Genomic DNA, 22,697 nt, shown 5'->3' with positions numbered 1-22,697 from the left:
TATAAGCTCAAGTCACAAAAATCCCACCAGTAGTTTTCTATGTCTAGTAACCTCTCTCTGGTGGCACTGTAGGAAAAGCCAGACGATCACTTAGCATCAGTCGCCATCTACCAGTGGGGATCATGAATGTCTGCACAAAACTGTATGGCAATCCATCTAACAGTTGTTGAGATATTAGTCTGAAAAAATAATGCCAGCCACAGTGTTGCCATGGTTAAAAACACGGTAACACATGCTTTCTGCTGCAGATAATAGACCTAACAGATTGCCGACTCTTGAACTTGAATTTAATCTTAAGTATTCACATTTCCAGCAAAACCTGAGCATATTTCTTTGTGTCTCAATTATCTTTGGTATAACATGACTGCATCAGTGTGTTTACGTTTAAACAGAAATGTGGATAACAGCTCCTGGCTTCCTTGCTTTGGTTATATTCAGGACAAACTGTTTGTGTGTGTGTCATCTCATCCTGAGCATGGGTGGAAAAAACTGCATGAAAAAACACCACAACAGAGAAAATAACGAATCATTGGATTAAGTGACTACAAGGATTAGTGTCCCAGTTTTTCCTCAATGTTCTCTTTGTAAATTACTTGTGTTTGTTTATAAGAAATGCATTATATGGGTGTTAATAAAATATGATGTTCACGCTATAAACCAGAATACTTGAGTAGTCTAGATATAATGTATGCATGGAAACCAACTCACAACATTGCTGCACAAATCCACAAAGAAGAGAGAGAGTTCAGCCTCATTGCTTTTATTAACATTTTTCGGTCCCCTTCCCTTAAATCAAGTGACAAATTACTTACGGAAAAACACCATCTGTTATTTCAGAGATTGAAACTGAAGCATAGAGTTCCTGCACCTCACCCGCTCACACATTCATGTTAAGAAACAGTCCCGTCTGTGAAATACCTAGCATTTAACTTATCATGCAGCTCTGGAACATGAGAGAAAAGTCTCATTAGGGTTTCAAGCACTTCTTTAATGATTTTCACCCTTTTCCTTTTTCACCTTGCATTTCTTTCTTTTGCCCAAAATCTTTCTTTTTCTGCGCTGTCCTAAAGTTTCTTCATGGAATGTGTTTTTGTTAGATATTCCAAATTCTCTCTTCACATTTTCCTCAGAGTAGAACAGATTCAATTACAAAACCAGACAGCACATTAGATTTCACTTTAACCTAACAAAGTAAAATAGGAAGCAGAACATGTCTGACTTCTTTGCTCTCGGAGAAACTGCAATTGAGCGCAATTGCAGACAGAAATAAAATAGAAATGCTGAAGTAAGAAATGTTTGTTCAAAAATAGACATGAACAACACCCGATTCAGACAGCAAAGCGTTAAAGGCTGCAGATGTGGACTGAACAGTACCAGTAACTGAGACACTCATATCTGAGTCACGCACACACTCTCACACACAGGCACATTTGTTTACTGAAACCTGCACTGATCAGCACTTCTTTGCTGTGGCAGAACCATAATAAGGCTTGAAACTCAAATGCTGACACTCATAAACACCAGGCAGAGATGTCAGAAAATCATTTTTCATTTCACCTTTCATCCACACCACTGACAGATCAAAACCTCTTCCATCAAAATGAATAATCAGCGTCTCACAGCTGAGGAATAAACACTGGGAATTGCTCTCGGAGAAGCGTGTCAAGCTCACAAGAAAACACTTCGTTCACTTCTCGAGGTAATGCTGACTCCACATTAAACTCTTAGGTTGACACGCTATAGTCTCGTCAACCACAAGTTGCCATGATTTGTTTTCTTTCTTGTTTCTAAAGAGGATGAGTAATGTTAGTGGAACAACTGTTATTAAGAAATAAACACAAACAGTGGAAAATGAATCCTTACTGTCACTTAGCCTATAACTCATCCTGTGTGGATAACTAAATGTAAAGTGTGACACTTCAACATCGTAGAAGTAAGAAGTGAAGTAAGATATATTATCTATAGGCTATAATTAAAAGAATAGCTCAACATTTTGGTAATATGTGTGTTATTTTCCTTGCTGAAAGATGAAAAGATTGAAAGCACTTTGCCTGATATCTGCAGGATCAACTTAATGCTATAGTCAGTGGCTAGTTAGCTTAGCTTAGCATAAAGACTGGAAACAGCTGACTCATTCTGCCTACCAGAAACCAGAATGTGGTTTAACACATAACACAACCAATTAAAGCTTTACACTTTGGTTTCGTACATATTAAATAAATACAAAATATGACCTTTTTAAATAGTGAGACAAGTTTTGGACACAGTGAGTCTAGCTGCTAGCCTGTTTCCAGTCCTCATGATAAGCTAAACTAAGCTAATCCTCTGCTAGTTGAAACCTTTATAGCCCATTCATTCGAGTGGTATCAATCTTCGCATGTCATTTATTGCAAAACTGTGTAAAACTATTGATAAAGTAACAATTTGGGCTTCATTTTTTTTGTCATGAGTGTTTGTTCAGCCATATTAACCGTCTACCCGCAACACTAGTCGGGAAAAAGCACAACGCTGGTACACACACACACAGGTGAGTTGAAAAATGTGTTTGGTGTGTAAGCTCTGCCTATAACCTCTGGCATATCAAACACTGCTGAGTAATAGCAAACAGTGAAATGTCACCGCACCCAGTTTCTTAATAGTGGAAATGCAAAGGCAATCAGTCGGACCATAGACTGAATAACCTGTGTGTTACCTCACTCGTTGACAGACAAATTAAAATCATTGTTGGAACACTGTTCTCTGATATATTGTGACTACACAACTCAGGAAATTGCAATTAAATGCTAAGTCGATCGTCTGCGTCACACAACCAGTTCATCCACCTCAACTGTCTGATAATGTTCATACTTGTAGGCTAGGCAAACCTTCTGACTACATATCAAACATTTTGTTTTACACGATGGAAAAGGCAATTGATCAGCACAGTAGTTCATTTCATTTCACTCACTCACCCACACATAAACACACACCCCACAGTATAACCCACTACTGTATAAAAACATGTGCAAACGTTTTACTAAATGCAACTCATTCGAAATAATTCCCCCTATAAAACACAAGCCATACTACAGACAAATGGTCCATTTAAAAATATTTCATCAGAATGCCTCGGATAAAGTAAAGGCACTTTCTGCATGAAAATCGTAGAAAAATGACATTACTAAACCTGTAACTATTAAACTGAATATCATATCAGTAAGTCTTCCACATGGTGCAAAGTTAAGATATATATTTGTGACTTCTACTAGGAGATACCAGACAAAATGATATGCATTTAATTGCAGTGAACATCTGAGCGAGATGAAGGTGCATTCCCAATGTAATTGTAATTTGGCCAAAAATTATATCTTTTCATTGCCAGTGACTGCAATAAAATCCTAAAATGCTATATTGAAGAGCATCTGGAATGTTTTTCTGATGGTGGTTAATGAACCAGAATATTATAGTAGTTTTCCTTGATAATTGTACATTTTGGAAGCTACATGAATCAGTCCCAGGAGAATCCAAAGTGCATGATGTTGGAGAGAAGGGGACAAACAGAACCCGTTTCATGGTGTTACACTGTACAATAAAATACAGATTAGGTATAAATCTGTAACCTATATTCATATTTTAATGTTACAATCACCTTAAATTATGTAAAATAAACAATATGCTGCAACATTGCCTATGTGATGTGTATTTCAGAAATATAAAGGTACAGTAGGTCTCAAAATGTTTTGACTTTATATCCGTCAAAGTGAAAGACTGGCTTAGTACGTCATTCCAGTAATTATTGCTTAATTTATCTGCAAGTCTTTTCCAACTCTTCCAATACCCCTCAAAACGCCTTGATAAGAGTCAAAATCTTCCTTTTTCCTTCTCTTCTCTAGTTTTTGGCATCTTGAACCAGGCAGCAGTTTGGTGTCTCTACAGACAGTCGTACATGCGCAGGGTGCGCTCCAGTTGCTGCACAACACGCTGGTAAAAGGCTATCTGCTCCGTGAGGTAGGCCTGCATCATCTGTTTGAAGTCCACCTCTCGCTGCTGGTGGAAGTGGCTCATCTCCGCCTGCAGGGCAAAGCCAACCGTCCGGCAGCGTTTCCTGATGCCATCTGCCTCGCCCTGGTCCATCTTCCCCTCGTCACTCATCCGCTGGCTCTCCTTCACCTTGGCGAAGGCACCTGGGATAAGGTTAAAAGGTTATATATTTTAAAAACAGTATTATTATTATAAACAAAACACTTATGTGTCAATATTGGTAGACGTATATTACGATACGATACGATAACGATAATACTTTATTGGTCAGATCGAGTCTGAAATTTGACTTGCATCACATATTGCATTGAATATAGGCTAAGGCCATCGTAATGTTAATAAACAGAAAGGTTATCGTAGGTGGTATGTGGTGATTTAGTTTCTCTTTAACTTGCCAACTTTTTGAGATATCCATCTCTTAGATGTCTGCCTCCACCCACAGACAAATATTGTGTCCTCGATATGCAGGTCGTTTTGGTTTTATATCCTGCTTGGGTTGTTTGTTAAATTGATCATGAATGACTGAGATTGGTGGGTTGTCCCCTTTATGCAGCGTCAATCACTGGCAACATATTTATCAACCCTTCATTTGGAGTAAATTATGACTACCTACAGACTTTTCTTGCAACTTAGTTATGGAAAATGCTTTCCTTTTGTAACCAGCAGAAATCCTATACATGTGACATGTGCCTATTATGACATTGTACGTCCTGGATTGTGACTATTGCACATTTTAGCGGGTCGGTTGTGTTTTGGTTGGACTGGCCTTTAAAGTCACCAAAAACTATTTTCAGACAATCTAAAAATGCATTCGTACCAATAAAATGCAGCGATGATAGAGGCAGTGAAAAGCTGTAAAATGTGCTTCTGATTAAACTATAAAAATAAAAACCGTAAAGCACATTTTGTCATAAAAGATAACTATAGTTAAAAACCGTCTCAGATTTTGATTGCTCTTCAGGCTTTGGGTGAGTCTGGATTACTTTACGTTGTGCTAGCTATATGGAAGGGAAAGAAAATGCTGCAGTAATGCTATACAAATATCTCCGTCATGGAAGTCAGCAGTAAAAAACAACTTTTCCCCTATACTCCAGTGAAGCTGTACACTTTATAGGTAAAGCAGGGAACAAACCACACAATTACTTTTTGTTTCATTGCATACTTAAATGTTTAGTTTCAGTTTGATGCAGAAAAAGTTGTAACCACATTCACACAGACTGAATGACGTACAATTCCAAGTAAAGAACATAGTAGCCTAATGGCATGTCGCTCTGCTGCATTTCCCACCAGATTAGAGAGTCATGTCTCATACGAGCTGATCTCCATACCAGGAAGAAGACTGACTTTAGACATGTATAAGCTAGCTAGCAGTACTAGTTTGGACAGGCTAGTTGTTCTGTCTTTAATGTATACACTGCACGTGTTATGCATTAACTCTATATGTCAGTTCATGCCGCCTTAGATTTTGTATGAAATTATTGGCAGAAGTCTGGGAAAGCATGAACAGCACTTTCAATCTGTTCCAGCGAGGAGGCGTGTGGAGTACAGTCAGTGGCGTTGACCTACATTCATGAATTCTGTTTTCCACATGAGAGGAGAATGTGCATCACCAGAGAGCATGTCTGTGGGACATAAAGGAAAGGAGCTCATGGTTGTGTGTGCAGCGGGGATTTATGGGGGGTGTATTTTTGAATCAGCTAATGCACAATCTCATCACAAAGATGCACTCTTCCTCGCAGCTAAATCTGCTCTCTATATTGCAAAACTAAGTTACATGACACAAGTCACCAAAAAATATGGTTGGATTTCAAATCAGGCTGTTTTGGTTTGCTTTTATTCTTAAACCCAATTATTTCAACATGTTCGGATCAGATAATGCTTCCTTACAGCTAAATCTGCTCTCTAACTCGAAGCAATTAATACAATTAAAGCCCAAAAACCATAGCTACTTAAAGAAAATAATTATGGAAAAAACCAAAGCTGTTTAAGTTTCCTTCTTTTCTGAAATCCAATCCTTCTCTCCCAGGCTGCCAGAGGGCCTAGGTATAAAAGTCACGGCTCGCCACTGTGCTCTATGATACATGGCCAGTGGTCTAGAAAGTCACCAGATTTGTTTATCTTGCTCAACCAGACTGGCAACCGCATGCTTTATGGCTGTGGTGGCCAAAGAGAGGATTTAACTATTTCACATATGACAGCTTCAGTGTGAGCTGAAACAACATAAATAAGGCTTTCTAGCATGGTTTCTGCAGGGTTCACTTAGTTAAATGTCACCATGAGTGAATATTCAATGTCATGATCATACTTTCCAAAGTGTCTTTTAAACCAGAGGGGACAAAATGGCCTAGAACTATTTATTATGATAAACTTTATTTTACTACTTACCGGCAGTATATAAAGCAGGTCCTGATGATATAATTATTTAAATAAATGCAACCTGGAATTGCGAAAGTGGCAGTAAAAGTGAATGGATGATTAACCAATTCAAAAATAAAGTTTTCTGCCAACACTCAACACTCGCCCTTCATTACATAATTGGCTTTCTAACGAGCTGGCTGTATTAACAGTGTCAGCTACAGGCCTGTTATACAACATGACTGTATATGCCTATAATATTTACACATTTTTCAAAGTAAATGCCTTTTTAGAAGAAAGCTGACGTGCAGATACCCTGTCTAGTTTTTTAAAGGTCCCATGTCATGGCCATTTCTACTTATCATATTTCCATTGTTGAGGTCTACTAGAATAGATTTAAATTGTGCAATTTTCCAAACTCACATTGGTTTCTCATACAGCATCTCTGTATAGTATGTGTATTCACCAGGTATTCACTCTCTGTCCTAAACGGCTTGTTGGAGCTCCTGCCCCCCCCCCCTCCCTGTGAGCCCAGTGTGCTCTGATTGGTCGGGACGTTGCGAGGCTCGCTGCTGCGAGGAGCGGACAGGCTTCCGGGTCGGCGATACAGCGAGAACAAGCGAAACTCATCCTGAGCACACACAAACTCACAGCCGAAGTAAAAACAATAAGTGTGGCTTGATATTGAGTAAGAAAAAGGTTTATTCAATTCAATTCAATTCAAGTTTATTTATATAGCCCAAAATCACAAATCCTATTTGTCTCAGAGGGCTTCATAAGTCAACAAACAAAAACGTTTATAACGCTGTGAGAATGGGTCTGCGGAGAGCATTTCTCCGTGATCCCAACTCGTCTATTACCAGTGTCCAGGGAGCTCTATGCAAGTCAATGTGGACTCCCTGTTAGTTAGCCAAGGGATCCTGGTGTGTGAGGTGCTCTGCGGATTGGTCCATTTGGGCCAATCCGGTCATTTGTTGTTGATTTGGGTGTTCACACGTCACAGAACCCAGGAAGAAAACAATGGAAAATGAGAAATCTCCAACGAGGCGTTCTGGGGCAGCATAGACAGGTCTTTTCTGTGTTAGAGTTTTACTCGCTACAGGGTGTACTTTGAGGGTTTGTGACTGCAGACCGTTTACATGCATAAAAAGCTACATAACACACAAGGGGACGGGTAATAACCAGAAAAGCATGACATGGGCCCTTTAAGTCATACAGTATGTGTATAGAAGAAGAAGAATGAGGACAGTGGAGATTAATTACGGCCACAACCCTCTGGGGAATTGAAATCAGGCATCTGCTAAATTCCCCATTCCCACAGCCCGGGCTGTGGGAATGGGGAATTTAGCAGATGCCTGAGTGATTTTTGAATTCACTCACTGCAGAGTGAATTCAGGAAGTTCAGCACTTCTTCTCCACGTCTTCATCTATCTTCTGTCCGTTTGACACAAACAATAAACTAAGAACGTAAGTCTCTCTCTAAGATATTTGTATTTGTTTATGTGTGTTGCTTGGGTTCTTTAATGTCTGTCGAAATGTCCCAATCCCTTCTCTTAAGCATTACTTTTCTCCACAGACTGAAGGCTCTTCTAAGATCCAAACATTTGCAGAAAGCAGTTTCAAGTTCTTTAAGTGTGTTAAAGTTACTCCTTCTCATACATGGTTTCCAGTCACAGCTATTTAAATAATTCTTCCTGTTTAAAAATAAAGTTGTCATTAAACTGAAGTGTAGCCGTTTAAGTTGAGGCTTGTTAGTATAAATGATCATTCCCCTTTTAATTTGTATTTAATCAGACAGGATAAAAATAACATTGGTTGATAGGTGGTGTCGTAGAATCAACTTTTTGACATGCAATATTATTGAAATGGCTGTCTTGATTCATCAGATCAGCTAGTAAACTGAAAAAAGGTGATAAAATGTCTTCCAAATGATCATATTTGAGCAGTTAAGGGGTAAAAATATTATAAAATCTAAATGTTTGCACACATTGCAATAAACAAAACCATGGCGTTCCTATTTTTTGTCAAAAAAAGTCAAAAAGAATATCCCCTTGCAGCAAAAAAATGGTTTGTTCCGAAACCATATGACCTGCGTGACATGATGGATCTCACTGGCCAACACAGTCTCACGGCATTTCGTGTTATAGTCACGAAATTAATCTATTGATTCGTGTTCACCAACACGATTTTCCCATTTTTTTCATGTCACACAGAACGATTTTAAAAGCAATGTAAATAATAACAAATTAGAAGGAAAAACAGATTTAAAAAAATACAGATTTCAGTATTCTGACACAGAACGATTTTAGAAGCAATGTATTTCTATTGGTAGTATGTTTCGTGCCTGCACCAAATAATAACAAATTAGAAGGAAAAAGACATGACAAAAAATACAGATTTCAGTATTCTGAGGCTCTGAGCCATTTCTTTTCCTCGCGGACGGCAAAAAAACTCAGACATTATACAATTTAAAATAAAAGGGATAGGGTTAGGCTTAGGGTAAAATATTGAGTAAGAAAATGTGTTTATGAACCACACAGCTTCCGGTCTTCCAAGACCCGACCGGACAAAAAGACGTGGTGCAGGCACGAAACATACTACCAATAGAAATACATTGCTTTTGAAATCGTTCTGTGTGACACGAAAAAAATGCGAAAATCGTGTTGGTGAACACGAGTCAATAGATTAAATTAATTTCGTGACTATAACACGAAATGGCGTGAGACTGGGTTGCACTGGCAGCCATTTTCAATGCATACTGGTTAGTGTCCTCTCGTTTTTTTAAACATTTGATCTTTAATAGTGTATTGTCAAGGAGAATATAAATCGAGCAATACCATGCAAGGCCTGGCATTGAAAAAATAGGGAAGATGTCAACTATCTTACCTGTTTAACTAAGTTACCCAAAGTACGGCCAAGTTGATGTGACCCTACTTGGATCACTGGGTAAATATTGTTTCCCTTAAAATACGCAAATTCTTAAAGCTTTGCGATGGTTTACTATGGTTTGCTTTATGTACAAAGCCATTACTTATGTACTATTGTGTTTATGTCAACGGTGCCACCAATTATAGAATGACTTATAACCTGTTTGTCCAAAAGACTTGGACATTAGGAAAATGGAATTTAAAAATCAAGATACACTCCTTCAAAGGTTGTACCTTCCTTTAAGAGGTTAAGTTGGATACAATCACCAATTGTGAAAACATTGCTTACTAAAACGCTTTATCTGCTTTCATTTCCAAATACTGCCAGAACTCTCTGTACTGTAAAATAAACAAATCTGTGATTTTGGACCAAAGATATCAAACACAGGAAGACCTAACGTGACTGACTAAGATTAGTGGATGTTATTCACACAAGTCGAGTAAACAGAAAAAAAATTCAACAGAGGACAAATGAGGCTTGTCACCACAAAACACTGACCATTAGTATAGGGCTGTGAGTGTGTGTGTGATTGTGTGTGTGGGTGGGTGGAGGGGCTGCTGACGCCCGAGTCAAGCACCACAGAGGACTGATAAGGCGTTTGTTCTCAGTTTATCCTCACATAAAGTCAAGGAAAACCCCAACAAAAAGGCTTCTTACTAAAATATTGCTGCTACACAATGTTTTCTTAGCTAAAGTAACAGCATACATGTGCAAACTATAGGTGAATCCATGTGAAATAGGGGCAAACGGCTTACTGACAAAGAACTTGTAGGGTTGGTGATCTGCAAGTAAAAAACATGCTAACGCTAACCAGTTGCATTAGCTCTTTAACCTTATTTTGGTTTGATCTGTAATCTGTGGCTTTGTTCCTCTTATAGTTTTACAATATTCATTTCAATAAGGTTATTCCAAAGGTAAAACACATAGCTGTTTACTTCTTATGGGTGAACATAATAAGTAGGGTAATGAAAGTGGGAGAAAAAAGCTAAGCTAAGATAGCTAACTAGCTGACACACATATTGTGGTCAGAACTGTCTCATGGGTGAAATCACTGGCGGTGTTTCCATAAAAAAGACAAACTAAGTAAATACTGAAATTAAAGGGACAGAACAATTTAAGTACAGAAGGAAGGGAGGTAAAAAATACAGGACAAAAGATTGCAAAAGTGCAGAACATCTGGAAAGGGAGGCTTTAGAAGAGAAGAGAAACTGAAACACAGCTTCAAGAATGCATGACAGGGTCAAAAGTACTGCCAGCGTTTAATGTGGGCCTTAAAAGCCTCACGGATACACAAACATGAGAAAACCCCACTGCTGAGTAAGCTAACAGTTATAGTGTTTATCCCACCAAATCAGATACACAGATAAAAACAGAGCTGCAGTTTATGTCCCCAGCTGGAATCTGCTTCCAACCGCTTTTAGCCATCTCAAGTACCCTTTGTCAATTTATCTTTGGGATTAATTTGCTATGGGACACTGAAACAAATGTTTCCAATCGTTTGATTTTTTGTATTACTCCAAGGGATGTGGAAACACAACCACCCTCTAGGGGGAATTACTTACCAGAAATGCTTAATCTGTGATCAGTCAATTTACTCTGCACACATGATATAACTTTTGGCACATCTACTAGTTTTTTTACCGTGACTGCAACGGTGCTTACATAAATAAGACAGTGAGATTCCAATGGCTCCAATTGAAGTTCTTAATTGAATCCATGCAAAGCAAGCGAATGTTCTGTACTTATTACGCTCAGAGAATATGATCTAAAACACTATAGTATACTACACTTCCACACAGATGCTCTTTTAAATCTAGGCCGATGTCAGACATGTTCCTATCAAGATGGATTTGATTTTAAAGAGGGAAATGCTCATCACTGATCTTGAAGGGTAATATAATTCATCACTGCTGTTAATAGTCCCCTGTATTATATAACATAACTCAGCAAAGGGATTTATGTCATTCTTTTTCAGCTCCTATATTGTATGCTGTCACAGTGAAATCAAAAGTTGGACTTGATATGGAAATGTTATGGGATTTTAAGCTGCGACCGGGAACAAAAAACAACTATATTATGAGATAACATGAACTAATAAATAACTATAAATGTGTCAACATTAACTGGGACATCATTACTCCTTGGTATAACTTATCACTTTTACTCTAATCTTTGTGAGACAAGAGTAATGATTCCTTAAATCCCTCCGGGTCTTAAGGCTTTCTGTTCCTTTTCTGATGGTGCAATTAATTTATAACAGTTTCTGCACCTTTGTCAAAGAACAGATGTCTTTCTTGTATTGCTTTGAGTCGGCCATGGAACTATTGTTCACTGCGTAGTGTTGCAATTACTTGAGAGAGACAAAGTTATCCCTGTGATGAAAGACAATTGGCTGATCATAATGTAATTTGGGCTTTCAAATGCAATAAATTATTTCCAGCATCAGCATATCCAGCTTCAAATTACATACCATATGAAATTAAATACTTGGTCTGATGACAAGAGTTTTCCATTGTCCTATATTTTATGATGCTTCTTTTCGTAACACAAGAAAAGACCAGAGAATGCAATAGCTAACAATGCTGTCCTCTGAGGGATGGTGTTGCCATGTGAACCACAGGCATCGTTACCATGTCAGTGCTACCATGACAACAGCTCTGAGCAGATAAATCTCTCTGACACTTAAAGGGGCCCTATTATACTCATTTTCAGGTTTATATGTATTTAGTGCCTCTACTACAGTGACATGTTTACATGCTTTAATGTCCAGAAAGCGCTTTATTTTTCTCCTACTGCCTGTGCTGCAGCAGGCCAGAGCCCAGTCTGCTCTGATTGGTTAGTTGGCTGGCTCTGTCGCGATTGGTCAACCGCTTAGAGATGTCTCGCCCCTAGCTAATAGAAGTGTGACTGCTACGTAGTGATGCGGAAGTAAACAAAAGAGTCCAATCAAATCATTTCAGGCAGATTTAGAGGCACAAAACCTATATAACGCACTTCAGGAAAAGTGAAAACCCTCAAAAGCATAATAGGGCCCCTTTAAAGCTTTATTGCTGTCAGTGGAGGTAACATATAAGGATACTTTTGGGGTAAATGCTCCCTTTTAGCTAAACACTTGTAGCAAAACGGAGACAAAGAATAGGACATTTTAGTTTTTGGTTACTTTAGCTGCACTGAAGCTCAAAGGACAACGGCAGATACACAATGAAAGTATGACCTAACTAGTGGATGTGATGCCAAAGAATGAATTGATCATAGCATAAACAGATACAGATGCCTAACATTACCTCTATTTTCCATTTATTCACAACAATACAAGCACTCAATCTCCAAAACCATTGTTATTGAATAAGGGACAGGTCACCCAAAATCAGAAATTAATAACCCTTCCGTGCTGTTTCTCAATTGAAATGCTGACAACAACGTCTGTGAATTATCTTGAATAATCAGGTCATGATATCTGGAAGAAAAAAAGGTTGGGCCCTATGAGCACCAAAAGCTGAGCACCATCTGGTTTCCTTTTCTATTGTTCTATTATTTTTGAGAGAAGACAGACAACTCTGTGGCTGATTTCCCTAAATCAAGATTGATAAATACAGGTCAAAATAAATATGTACTTTTGATGTTGGGGTGAACTGTCCCTTTAAGGCTTGATGGAGATTCAAGCCCTTCCCAGCACGCATTGAGCAATAAATGGGTACAATCTTGACAGGTAATGTCAAGATTGGAAACATGTGTGAGTCAATCACAAGGCTAAAACGTACAGAAAGACAAACACATCCATATCTACATGCTTTTTCGATTAACCCGAACAGCAGTTACTTTCCTAAGACATACTTTAAAACCAGGATATGCTATATTACGATATATACAAAATCTAAATTGATATAGTTTCATTACAAGATATCGATATAATATCAATATTTTGCCACACCCTACACTTACATGCATTGTTTTCGCTAATTCTGTGTCCAATTCAATGATGTTGCATTGTTTTAAGGCATATGTTGGACAGAGGTTGACATTGGCACAACCCCACTGCCTATGCCAAACAGTGATCCCATTGAAATGAATCAGGAGGCTGCATTTGATCTCAACCAAGGGCTATTGTTTGTCTGATCATGGCCTTAATAGCTACTGGAAACTACAGAAGCTAGCTACGATAGAAAGCTATCATTTATTCTCCTTTGTGAAGCATCGTTTTTGTTGACACAGTGTTCAACTCTTTTATAATTGAGGTTTTGAATATTGGTGGTGTTGTTGTATTGTACTCTGAAAGGTAAAAATGTTTTATCAAATTACTGCTGTTTTTATGAGTGGGACAGAATATATAAAAAAGTTATGTGGAGCAGCTATAGCACTAGTCATTCAATATAAGCTTACTCTCTTACTTTATGTCTTTTTCAGTCTTATGACACTTAACCACAAAATGTGAGAAGAGGGAGGCGGCGGTGGTAAAGACTGAGTTCTTGGAGACATCTGTAATCTCCTTCAGTGTGAAACAGCAGTGCACTGGGCCAACACGGGCAGGAATGCAGAAGCATGTGGATAGACAGTATATGTGAAGCGAAGGCCTAGCCTTTGTCAAGATTTATGAGTTAGCAAATAGGAGAGAGAAAACATTTGCTCTCCATAGTCACTCACCACAGACAGCAATGTGAACTGTAGCCAACAAAATAACATACAATCAATGTTTAAAAAGGTGCAATAACTGGGCCACGGCACGTTCCTGAAACCCTAGCCTGGGTTTCTATCTGCTGACAGAGCATTCTTTTCTGGTGTGTTTTCTTGAATGTTAATCGGTAACATGTTTGTCAGAAAATATAAACACGGCATGAGCTCTTGTTAGCACTTTGGAAACTAAACAACATTGATTGTATACTGTTCAGATAAAAAGGCATTTAAAAGCAGGCAGAATCCCAAAGTTAAGACAACCCCCTGTTGCAGATGAAGGGGGAAACTGATAGAGCCTGCATGTGGTGTAATGTGTTGCCATATGGAGGACAACTAAACTCTTGTCCAGATTAAAGTCTGGCTTGCTGGCTTGCTGGCTTGCTGGCTTGCTGGCTTGCTGGCTTGCTGGCTTGCTGGCTTGCTGGCTGGATGCGTCCCAGGGGAGCTGGCTCATTCTCAAACTGAATAATTTGCTGCACTGCTGTGGATCACACAAACACCACTCTTTCTTTTCTTAAGAACAATCCAAATGTCCGAAAAATGTGTCAAGATCAAATGAGAACAGCTTAGGCCTGGTGTATTTGCTGCATATTCCCACATCACATTTGTCATGGCTTTTGCTTTGGTGTAAGGCCATGTATGACCTTGTACTTCAGGATTCTAGTGTTATAATTCAAAAGCCAGCCCACAAAGTCAAATGTATTCATCACCGCTTTTTTTGTTATCCACAGGAATTGAACTGTAACTTTGCCTTTCTTTCCTCAACAAGTCATTCTAGGGACACAGGTGACGCAGATCGAGATCCAACGCCTCAGATTTCATCTTTAAACACATCAGATCGGACTGATACCTTCACCGTGGGGCGGGTTGGTTTCACTCTATTGTGAACCCTTTTGTGTTTATTCAAAGGCTTCGTGAGGTGGTTTGTCTCAGATAAGTACCTCCGTTTTTGCCAGGTAACAAAACCTACAGAACATGATAATATATATTCTTGCACAAATACCTTACACGTTACAATTGCTGAAGAAAATGTCATATTGAAGACCAGTTTGATGGCCTGAAAAGTGAAGCCAATAGGGAAGTGACTACAGTAGCATTTCCTCTAATATCCAGCAGGAAGCAAATAAGCTAGTAGCAAAGAGAAGACAGATTTGAATGGAAGTCTATAAGGAAATGACCCTACTTCCTACTTGATTTATTACTTTAGCACACCTTTTACTGATGACTTTATGTGTGAAATCACCAGTGTAAAGTATTTTTCAACACAGTATGATGTTCATTTGGTAAATGATGATCCCTTTAGAGTAAGATATACAATAAAGCAGGGTATGCTTTAGGTTGGGTCTACCTTGTGATGATGTTCCCCTACTTTGAAATTAAGCAATCTGCGTGTTTTCTGTGTTATCGTCCATGAGCCCATCAAAGCATGCTGTATGTTCATTAAGGTTAATTTTCACAATTGAGTGACCTAAAAATGACTGTTCATTATTTGGTTGGGTGGCTGTGGCTCAGTTGCCTCAGTTCCTGGGCAAGACACTTCACCCCAAATTGCTCCTGTGGGGATTGCCCACAGTACTGTATGTAAGTCGCTTTGGATAAAAGCATCTAACAAATGACATGTAATGTAATGTAATTTAGTTGCACACCCTATTGTGTCCATTCTGGGTCCAAAAACCAATATGAAAACAGTCAAAGGCCCCAAAACTGTAGTCCACAAAGCAATGGGTGACGTCACGCTGACTATGTCCACGTCTTACATAAAGTCTATGATTGATACAAGACAAGCTTAGTTTATGGTTATGTATAATAATTCAATAGAGACAGCATAATGTATTTCCATGGGTTACATAACAAATGAACCCCTGCTCACATCTGCCCCTCACAATGAAGCCTCGGGGGCCCTCTATTCTATTAGAATGGAATGTATTTAATCCTATAGATCAAGATGTTCGATTGTGTTCAAATAAGATCAAGGTCTTTGGGATTCATTTTGGCTGGGATTCAAAGTGCAGCAGAGCACTGTTAGGAGTCCACGCCTTCAGACCAGGCTAGATTTACTTTCTCCATTATTGAAACCAGGGCAGCTGCCCAGACAGATAACTCTGATATGGGTTTCTTTTGAGAAAGAAAAGAAAACAGACATGAAGTGGATAACGAAACAGTGACAGAATGACTTCTAGAGTGAGCAAAAGCAGAGACCAACAGAGGAGTCAGGACAGGACTGAGAAAAGTGGAGAAAGAGATGTTTGCAGCACTCCCTGACATTTTGACGCCAATCCCCTAAATCTTCCCTGGATCCTTTTTATCAAGGCCACATGCAGTCGCTGCCCCGCATCACATCTCATAGAGAGTTGACATTCCTGTAGTTCACATGCTCAACAGTTAGAAACAACTATTATAGAACTCGGTGAGGCAAGAAAAGCAGCAATGAGGACCTGAGGAGGAGGAGGAGATCACCGGAAAAGCTTGACCTCAGTTCTGTGGGATCTGAGTGTTGCCACAGCTGTATCTGGTTCAGCAGAACAAGTCACATCAAGGGGATTTATCTGGAGGAAGAACCAGGTCCCTGCCTTCAAAAACACGCTGCTACACAACCTCCTCGAGGACAGTATGTGTTGTCTCGTGTCAAGGTTGGGTACAAAAAATGTAAAATACTGTTTCCAATACCAAACCTAATTTTAGTTAACCTTTTACTAAAAAAGAAACAAACGTTGCTTTGGAGTATAACCATTTTATACAAATTATTAAAAAAAAGAAGCCAAGTTTGTCTAAATAAAGCCAGGGTTCAAGATATTTGATTATGTCAAATAGTCTAAACTTTGCACATGTTTCATTTAAATTAAGAAAAACTTGTTTAAAGAGTAAGTACGCCAGAAGAGGGGGCATTTTTTGTTGTCATATTTTCTTCCAAAAAAAGAACCAAATGAATGATTGAATGCTACATTTCACCAACACATGCTAGCATTACAACCATTAGCTTGTCTACTGAATGGAGCAGCAATGTGTGTGTGTGTGTGTGTGTGTGTGTGTGTGTGTGTGTGTGTGTGTGTGTGTGTGTGTGTGTGTGTGTGTGTGTGTGTGTGTGCGTGTGTGTGTGTGTGTGTGTGTGTGTGTGTGTGTGTGTGTGTGTGTGTGTGTGTGTGTGTGTGTGTGTGTGTGAGAAAAAGAAAGTGATTTTAAAATGATCAATTTGACAAATTATAGGGGGACAGATTTGTCTTCCTGACCCTGGTGGTATGTAGACAAGCAGATTATGGATATTAGGGATATCCACCTTTGTCATCCCGATAACATAAGTGTGAATCAAATGTCCTCTGTGGTTTTATAGTATTTAGAATATTTTAGAGCCAGACCTTTAAAGACTTTTGCACAGAAAACGATCTGCCCCACCAGGGTTGAATGATATCATTGCTGAGTTTGTGAGTTGAGTGGACTGACCCTTTAATATGATTCAGAAGGCTTTGTTTTTCTCATGTATCCGTGGGTGGATTAACTAATCTTAATGGTATCACAGATGACCTCTGGGATAATGATCGCCAGCTGTTTGAAGTAGGATAATAATATTTACTGTACACAACTACTCCTGGCAGCAGCATCCCTTTCCTTCCTCTGTAACTAACGCCAACAGCTGATACAGTTATTTGTTTGAGAGCTGATACAGAGCGCTGATACGTTAAAGCTCTCACTGTCTCGGACCACGTCTAACAGGGTCACGAGAGGAGAGGCATGAGTTGTAGTGCAGCATATTTCACCACGAGGTTTATGAAAATCAGCCGTCATAAACACCGTTGCAGAGTATTCAAATCTGCTATGTTACTGTTACAGGAAAATGTTAGCTTTATGATTTGCGGGTTACTGACTAACCAGCGTTATGCTAATTCCTGACAGTCAAACAAGCCATTGATTCCAGTGATGGCGTGGCAATTTTTAACACATATAAACAGAATAACTCCAACATTAGCTGCTACAAGTAACAGTTCTCAATGTGGGCATTTATGCTCACACACAGTTTTGAGTGCTGACAACTGGAAACAAGCTGAACCACTTCTTGAAAAGTAGTCACATGAGTTAAAATTACACCACATATCAATGAGCCACTCCCTGCCGATTACACTCAGGTGTCGTTGTCTCATCATGACAGTTAGTTGTAAAATAACACCACAACAAACCTCTTGCCCATTTATCTCATACATTTTTAAACAGAGCCAAGAGGAGTCAAAGTTGAGCTTCCAAAATAAATGCACTCAATTTAAACATAAGGTCAATTGTCAATATCACTTCAATCTCCTATGGCCGCTACTGTAGAACCACGCTGAATGATGTCAGCAGAGATGGGGTCGTTACTAAAAAAAAGTAATATATTACACTACTTCGTTACTCTCTACATAAAGTAACTAGTTACTTTACTCGTTACTTTACTCGTTACTTTACTCGTTACTTTACTCGTTACTTTACTCGTTACTTTACTCGCAGGGCCGGCCCGCCCCTCCCTGCAGGCAGATCATGCAGACTGCTAAAGTTTCAAATGTTCTCTTTAGTTCAGTTTCCATTGTCGCATAAGACTGATTCAGATAGCTCTGACTATGGCTGTCCTCTGTCTCCTGCTATCTGTATTTTGCGCAGTATATCTCTGAACGATGCGATGGTGATTCCACTGTGCAAATGGGCAACATTACCTCTACTATGAAGGATGCTACAAGCCTGTCCATCTCTGCTTTGGTTACCGGGCCTCCAAATTCTAATTTGTGCTGCTTCGGAGTCGGCGGCGGCGCACTCACAACATCCTCACTCTGGGTTCGGGGGTCCTTAGCTATTAGCTTCACCTTAGCATGTGTTCTTTGCAGGTGTTTGTTGAGGTTTTACGTGGTGTTTGCAGCAGTGGATAACAGCTTCTGGCCTGGACACAGTTTGCACCTCACCGTCACATTCCTGTCTATTCTTCGGACGAACTCAAAATAATGGGCATACCTCCACCCCTCGAAAGTTATCGCTGACTCTGCCATGTTTATGCAGCACTGCACGTGGAGATGTGGACGCGCAAGTCGCGCAGATTACGTACACATAAACCTGCGGCGGAAACCCCTCTTGTCTGTCAGTGTGATTATGACTGATTTTATAAAAGTAACGAAGTAACGCGTGTCGGGGCAATGTTAGTAACTGTAGTGTGATTACTGAATTATAAAAGTAACGCGTTACACTACTCCGTTACCGACAAAAGTAATATTATTACAGTAACGCGTTACACCCAACTCTGGATGTCAGTATTATAAAGAGCTATTGAAACTAATAAAGTTACTATGACTATTACACTTGAGGTGTGATTCCATAATGGAGTACAGCAAATTCGTGATTATCTTTTTCTAATACTTTGCCCAGGTTGTTTAAGTCAGTCATTATTATGAAAGTATTTGTTGAACCGAGAGGTTGGGTTGGGGTCAATGAGGTGGAACAGTTGACCTTAGATGCTACAGACGAACACTCTGACCTCATATTCATCCCAGACTGACTGCAACACATCCAACAATATGTTCCATTCCTGGGTTCAAATGTCATTCGTCTGCATGTGTTTGCCTGTGAGGAGGGGAGATGCTGGAGGCTAAACATGACCTAATCTGTCATCCGTAACTAAATGTATAGGACAGTTTGAGAGCAAAATGTGACCACTGGCCATAAGGTCATTGTTACTTAGCAGACATACTGATATATTACTAAAGCTTTGGCAACACTTCTTGCTGCTGCTTGTCTCAATTTAAAAGTGCTTCGGCGCCTGTTACAGAGTTATAATTGGTATGTGTGTCTGAGAGTTCATGATAATCAATTTACACCTTTTGATAAATGCTAATTGCTGTGCTATGAAATTATGTAATTATGTGTCCTGATGGCTGGAAAAATATCTGTCTTTGGACAGTAAAACATGAATGAAGCTGCAGGAAATAAAATCAGATGGGAGGCTGAGGACTCATCCAAACATCTGTGTGGATTATGGAAGTAATCACCATTCACATTTTGTTGTAGTTTCCCTGTAATGAGGTATTAATACATAAGGCCATAAAATACATTTCTCACACACTGAAACTTCTCATATATGATTTTACCTTTCTGTAGATGAATAATGTCCGGGAAGTTGGCGAGCAGGCCTTGGTAGAGGGACAGCTTGTCCAGCATAAGGAAGAGGTCATTCTTAGGTTGCTCTGCGAACAGCTCTCCAATGTTCTCGTAGGTGCGGCCCGTATGGGAGATGGCTTTGTTGAGATTCTCTGAGCTGTTGGGAGGGTCCAGCGTGAACGCATGGCTGATAGATTGGAAAGAATTTCCCAGCCGCTGGAACTCCTTCCTGAACCCACCCAGGTGTTTACGAACCAGCTCCGAAGCAACATGTGTGAGCTGCAAAACGCTGTCATCCATTTTCTTAGCAAAGGCCTTGAAGGTGTCGATGCGCTCCTCTACATCCTGAAGGTCCTGGTGCTCGTTGGGGATCTGAAGGGTCAGCATGAAATGAGCACCAACCATCTCGTCCTTTTCTTGCCGCCTCTTGCCCAGTTTCCACTGCTTGTCATCAGTACACATTAGAAAGTGCTCTAAGCCTTCATACTGGGAGAGTACTGGGTGACTGGTCATGTGGTTCATCCACAGTATCAGTCGCCTCTTGCGCTTCTCGATGAAGTCTTCCTCAAATCGCCCCGTGGCCTGCTTCTCAGGCAGGTGAGGCACGGAGATCACAGTGAACTTGTGCAGTAAGCGGTTGTACAGCCAGTCAAAATGTTTGTAGCGTCTGTACACGGCACGCCCTATGTGGCTCGGCGTGACACGGTAGGAAATGTACGTCTTGATACCCTTGAACTTTGTCTGTTTTGTGGGGTCTTCGACAGAGCAGGAGAAAGGCTTTGGGCTCGCCTGCCAAACGGGCCCCAATTGACCCATCTCAATGGTGTATGACTCAGCTATCTTCGCCATCATGGGTACATCCCCCAACACAAACGCTTCCACCCCTGAGCGGACAAAGCTGGAAAACCTGTTCAAGTTCCTGCCCACCACGCTGCCTTTCCTCGAGCTGGAGATGCTGTCCTGTCTCTCCATGTGTGGTTTGGCCCGGTAGTGCACGTTGGGATTGTTGGACAGTGGGCTGTGATTGGGGTGTCCATTGGCCCCAGGGCTCCTGTGGTCACCATCGTCCACAACTGTCGACCTGTCATCCCAGTCGTCCCAGTCATCATCATCATCTTCATCATTGTCGTAGATATTCGATTGCAAAGTCAAAGAGGTGTTTGGGGTTGATGATGATAAAAAGGAGGAATCATTTCCCAAAGACCCTGCTGGGCTGATGGAGCAGTTTGTCACGTTAGAGTTTGAGCGAGTGCGAATAACTTCCACATAGGATGCTGGGAAGAGACCCTTCTCCCCTCGGCTGTTCTCCCCCTGAAACCAGCCGTCCACCGAGTTCTCGTCGAAGATAACCAGCTCCTCATTCTCCTGGATACTGATCTCCTCTTTGTTTTCACTTTGGAAAGTGTAGAGTGCTTTGGCTTTCGCTGACATCTTGATTCTCCAGTGGGTCCAACAGCAATAAAAACCTACATGCACATAGTGCCTAGAATATAATGATGCTACTGTTTTGGAAACATCTGACACTAGCTCACTTTAATAATTAAACTCGCCTCAAATTACATGGCAGCTGTTGGATCAGGTGTCACAGTAGTCTATGACTTTAGTAAATTGAATAATCTGACACTTAGAATAAACAGGAGAAGACAACAGTTATGTAAAACTATTACTTCTATCCGCCAAAAAAAGTCTAAAATATACCTACTGTGACCACTAGCATCCTCAGCCCATTGAGGCTCTATTGTCCTGTGCTTAAAAGTCTAACAACAACGTCAGGCTGTAAATGTTTTATAACTCAATAACTTCCTCATAACAGAAGGAATCTCTTACCCCCTTTACATCACAAATACAACAGGTACAAAACTGGTTTCACCGAAGAGCTCCTCCATAAGCACCGTGGGTTGTTTTAATCCTTCAGAAACGGTACTGCAGCCTCGCTTTGTTCACTTGTCGGACCCTTGTTTGCCATTACAGATCCTAAAACGCTCCTTGATGAAAACATCCGGAAAACAAAGTGCCCCGGCGTGGAGAAAAACAGAGGGATGAGTAATGGTATCCCGGTGCATTGTGAGCCTGCTCCGCATTCCCTCAGACTGAAACTTGCAGCGTTTCCCTTGCAAACATGTTCCTGCGCATCTTCAGTCGATGCTTTAAATTGGAAAATAAAGCAAAATCAGAAACCAACCAATGTCCTGCTAAAAAGTATCAACACACATCTCTGGTCGGTGTTGTTTCTTGGGGTTTATTCCTGTGCGAGCCGCAACAAAGTAACTCTTTCCATGACGTTAGGCTTGGACAATTGAAGGCAAGTTCTCTTTTTTTTCATCAGATCCTTTATATTCTTTGTAGAGGAGAAACTGGCTCAACATCGCTCCCTACAGGAGGAACACATTACTTACAACCTGCAACACACATTACAACTAGAAACAACGAAACACAGTTTTCAGATAAATATGATAACGCTGGTGATTAAGTAGTAAAAGCAGTAGGCTATTGGAATAATTTCTTACGTTCATATTTTTAAGATACTAGTACACAAGTTAATTCAAATAAGCCCTATCAGCTGCAGCATTGAAATTATCTGATAATAATAAATCCAATTATATAATGTAGGCCTATAT

At 40.0% G+C, this 22,697-nt stretch overlaps 1 protein-coding gene across 1 annotated transcript; it reads right to left on the bottom strand.

Moving 5' to 3' along the window:
- Positions 1-739: 739 nt before the first annotated feature.
- On the bottom strand, positions 740-22,392 carry snx33 (sorting nexin 33). The gene is made up of 2 exons (XM_034149125.1): positions 20,070-22,392; positions 740-4,163 (listed from the first exon to the last, which is right to left on the bottom strand). The coding sequence occupies exons 1-2, from the start codon at positions 21,508-21,510 to the stop codon at positions 3,910-3,912; spliced, it is 1,695 nt and encodes a 564-aa protein (XP_034005016.1). The 5' UTR covers positions 21,511-22,392; the 3' UTR covers positions 740-3,909.
- Between the last annotated feature and the right edge of the window lie 305 nt (positions 22,393-22,697).

The sequence above is a fragment of the Trematomus bernacchii genome, unplaced genomic scaffold (genome assembly GCF_902827165.1).
Source record: "Trematomus bernacchii unplaced genomic scaffold, fTreBer1.1, whole genome shotgun sequence".
Taxonomy (NCBI): Eukaryota; Metazoa; Chordata; class Actinopteri; order Perciformes; family Nototheniidae; genus Trematomus; species Trematomus bernacchii.
The sequence above is the reverse complement of the archived record's forward strand: the minus strand, read 5'-3'. Positions and strand labels throughout refer to the sequence as shown.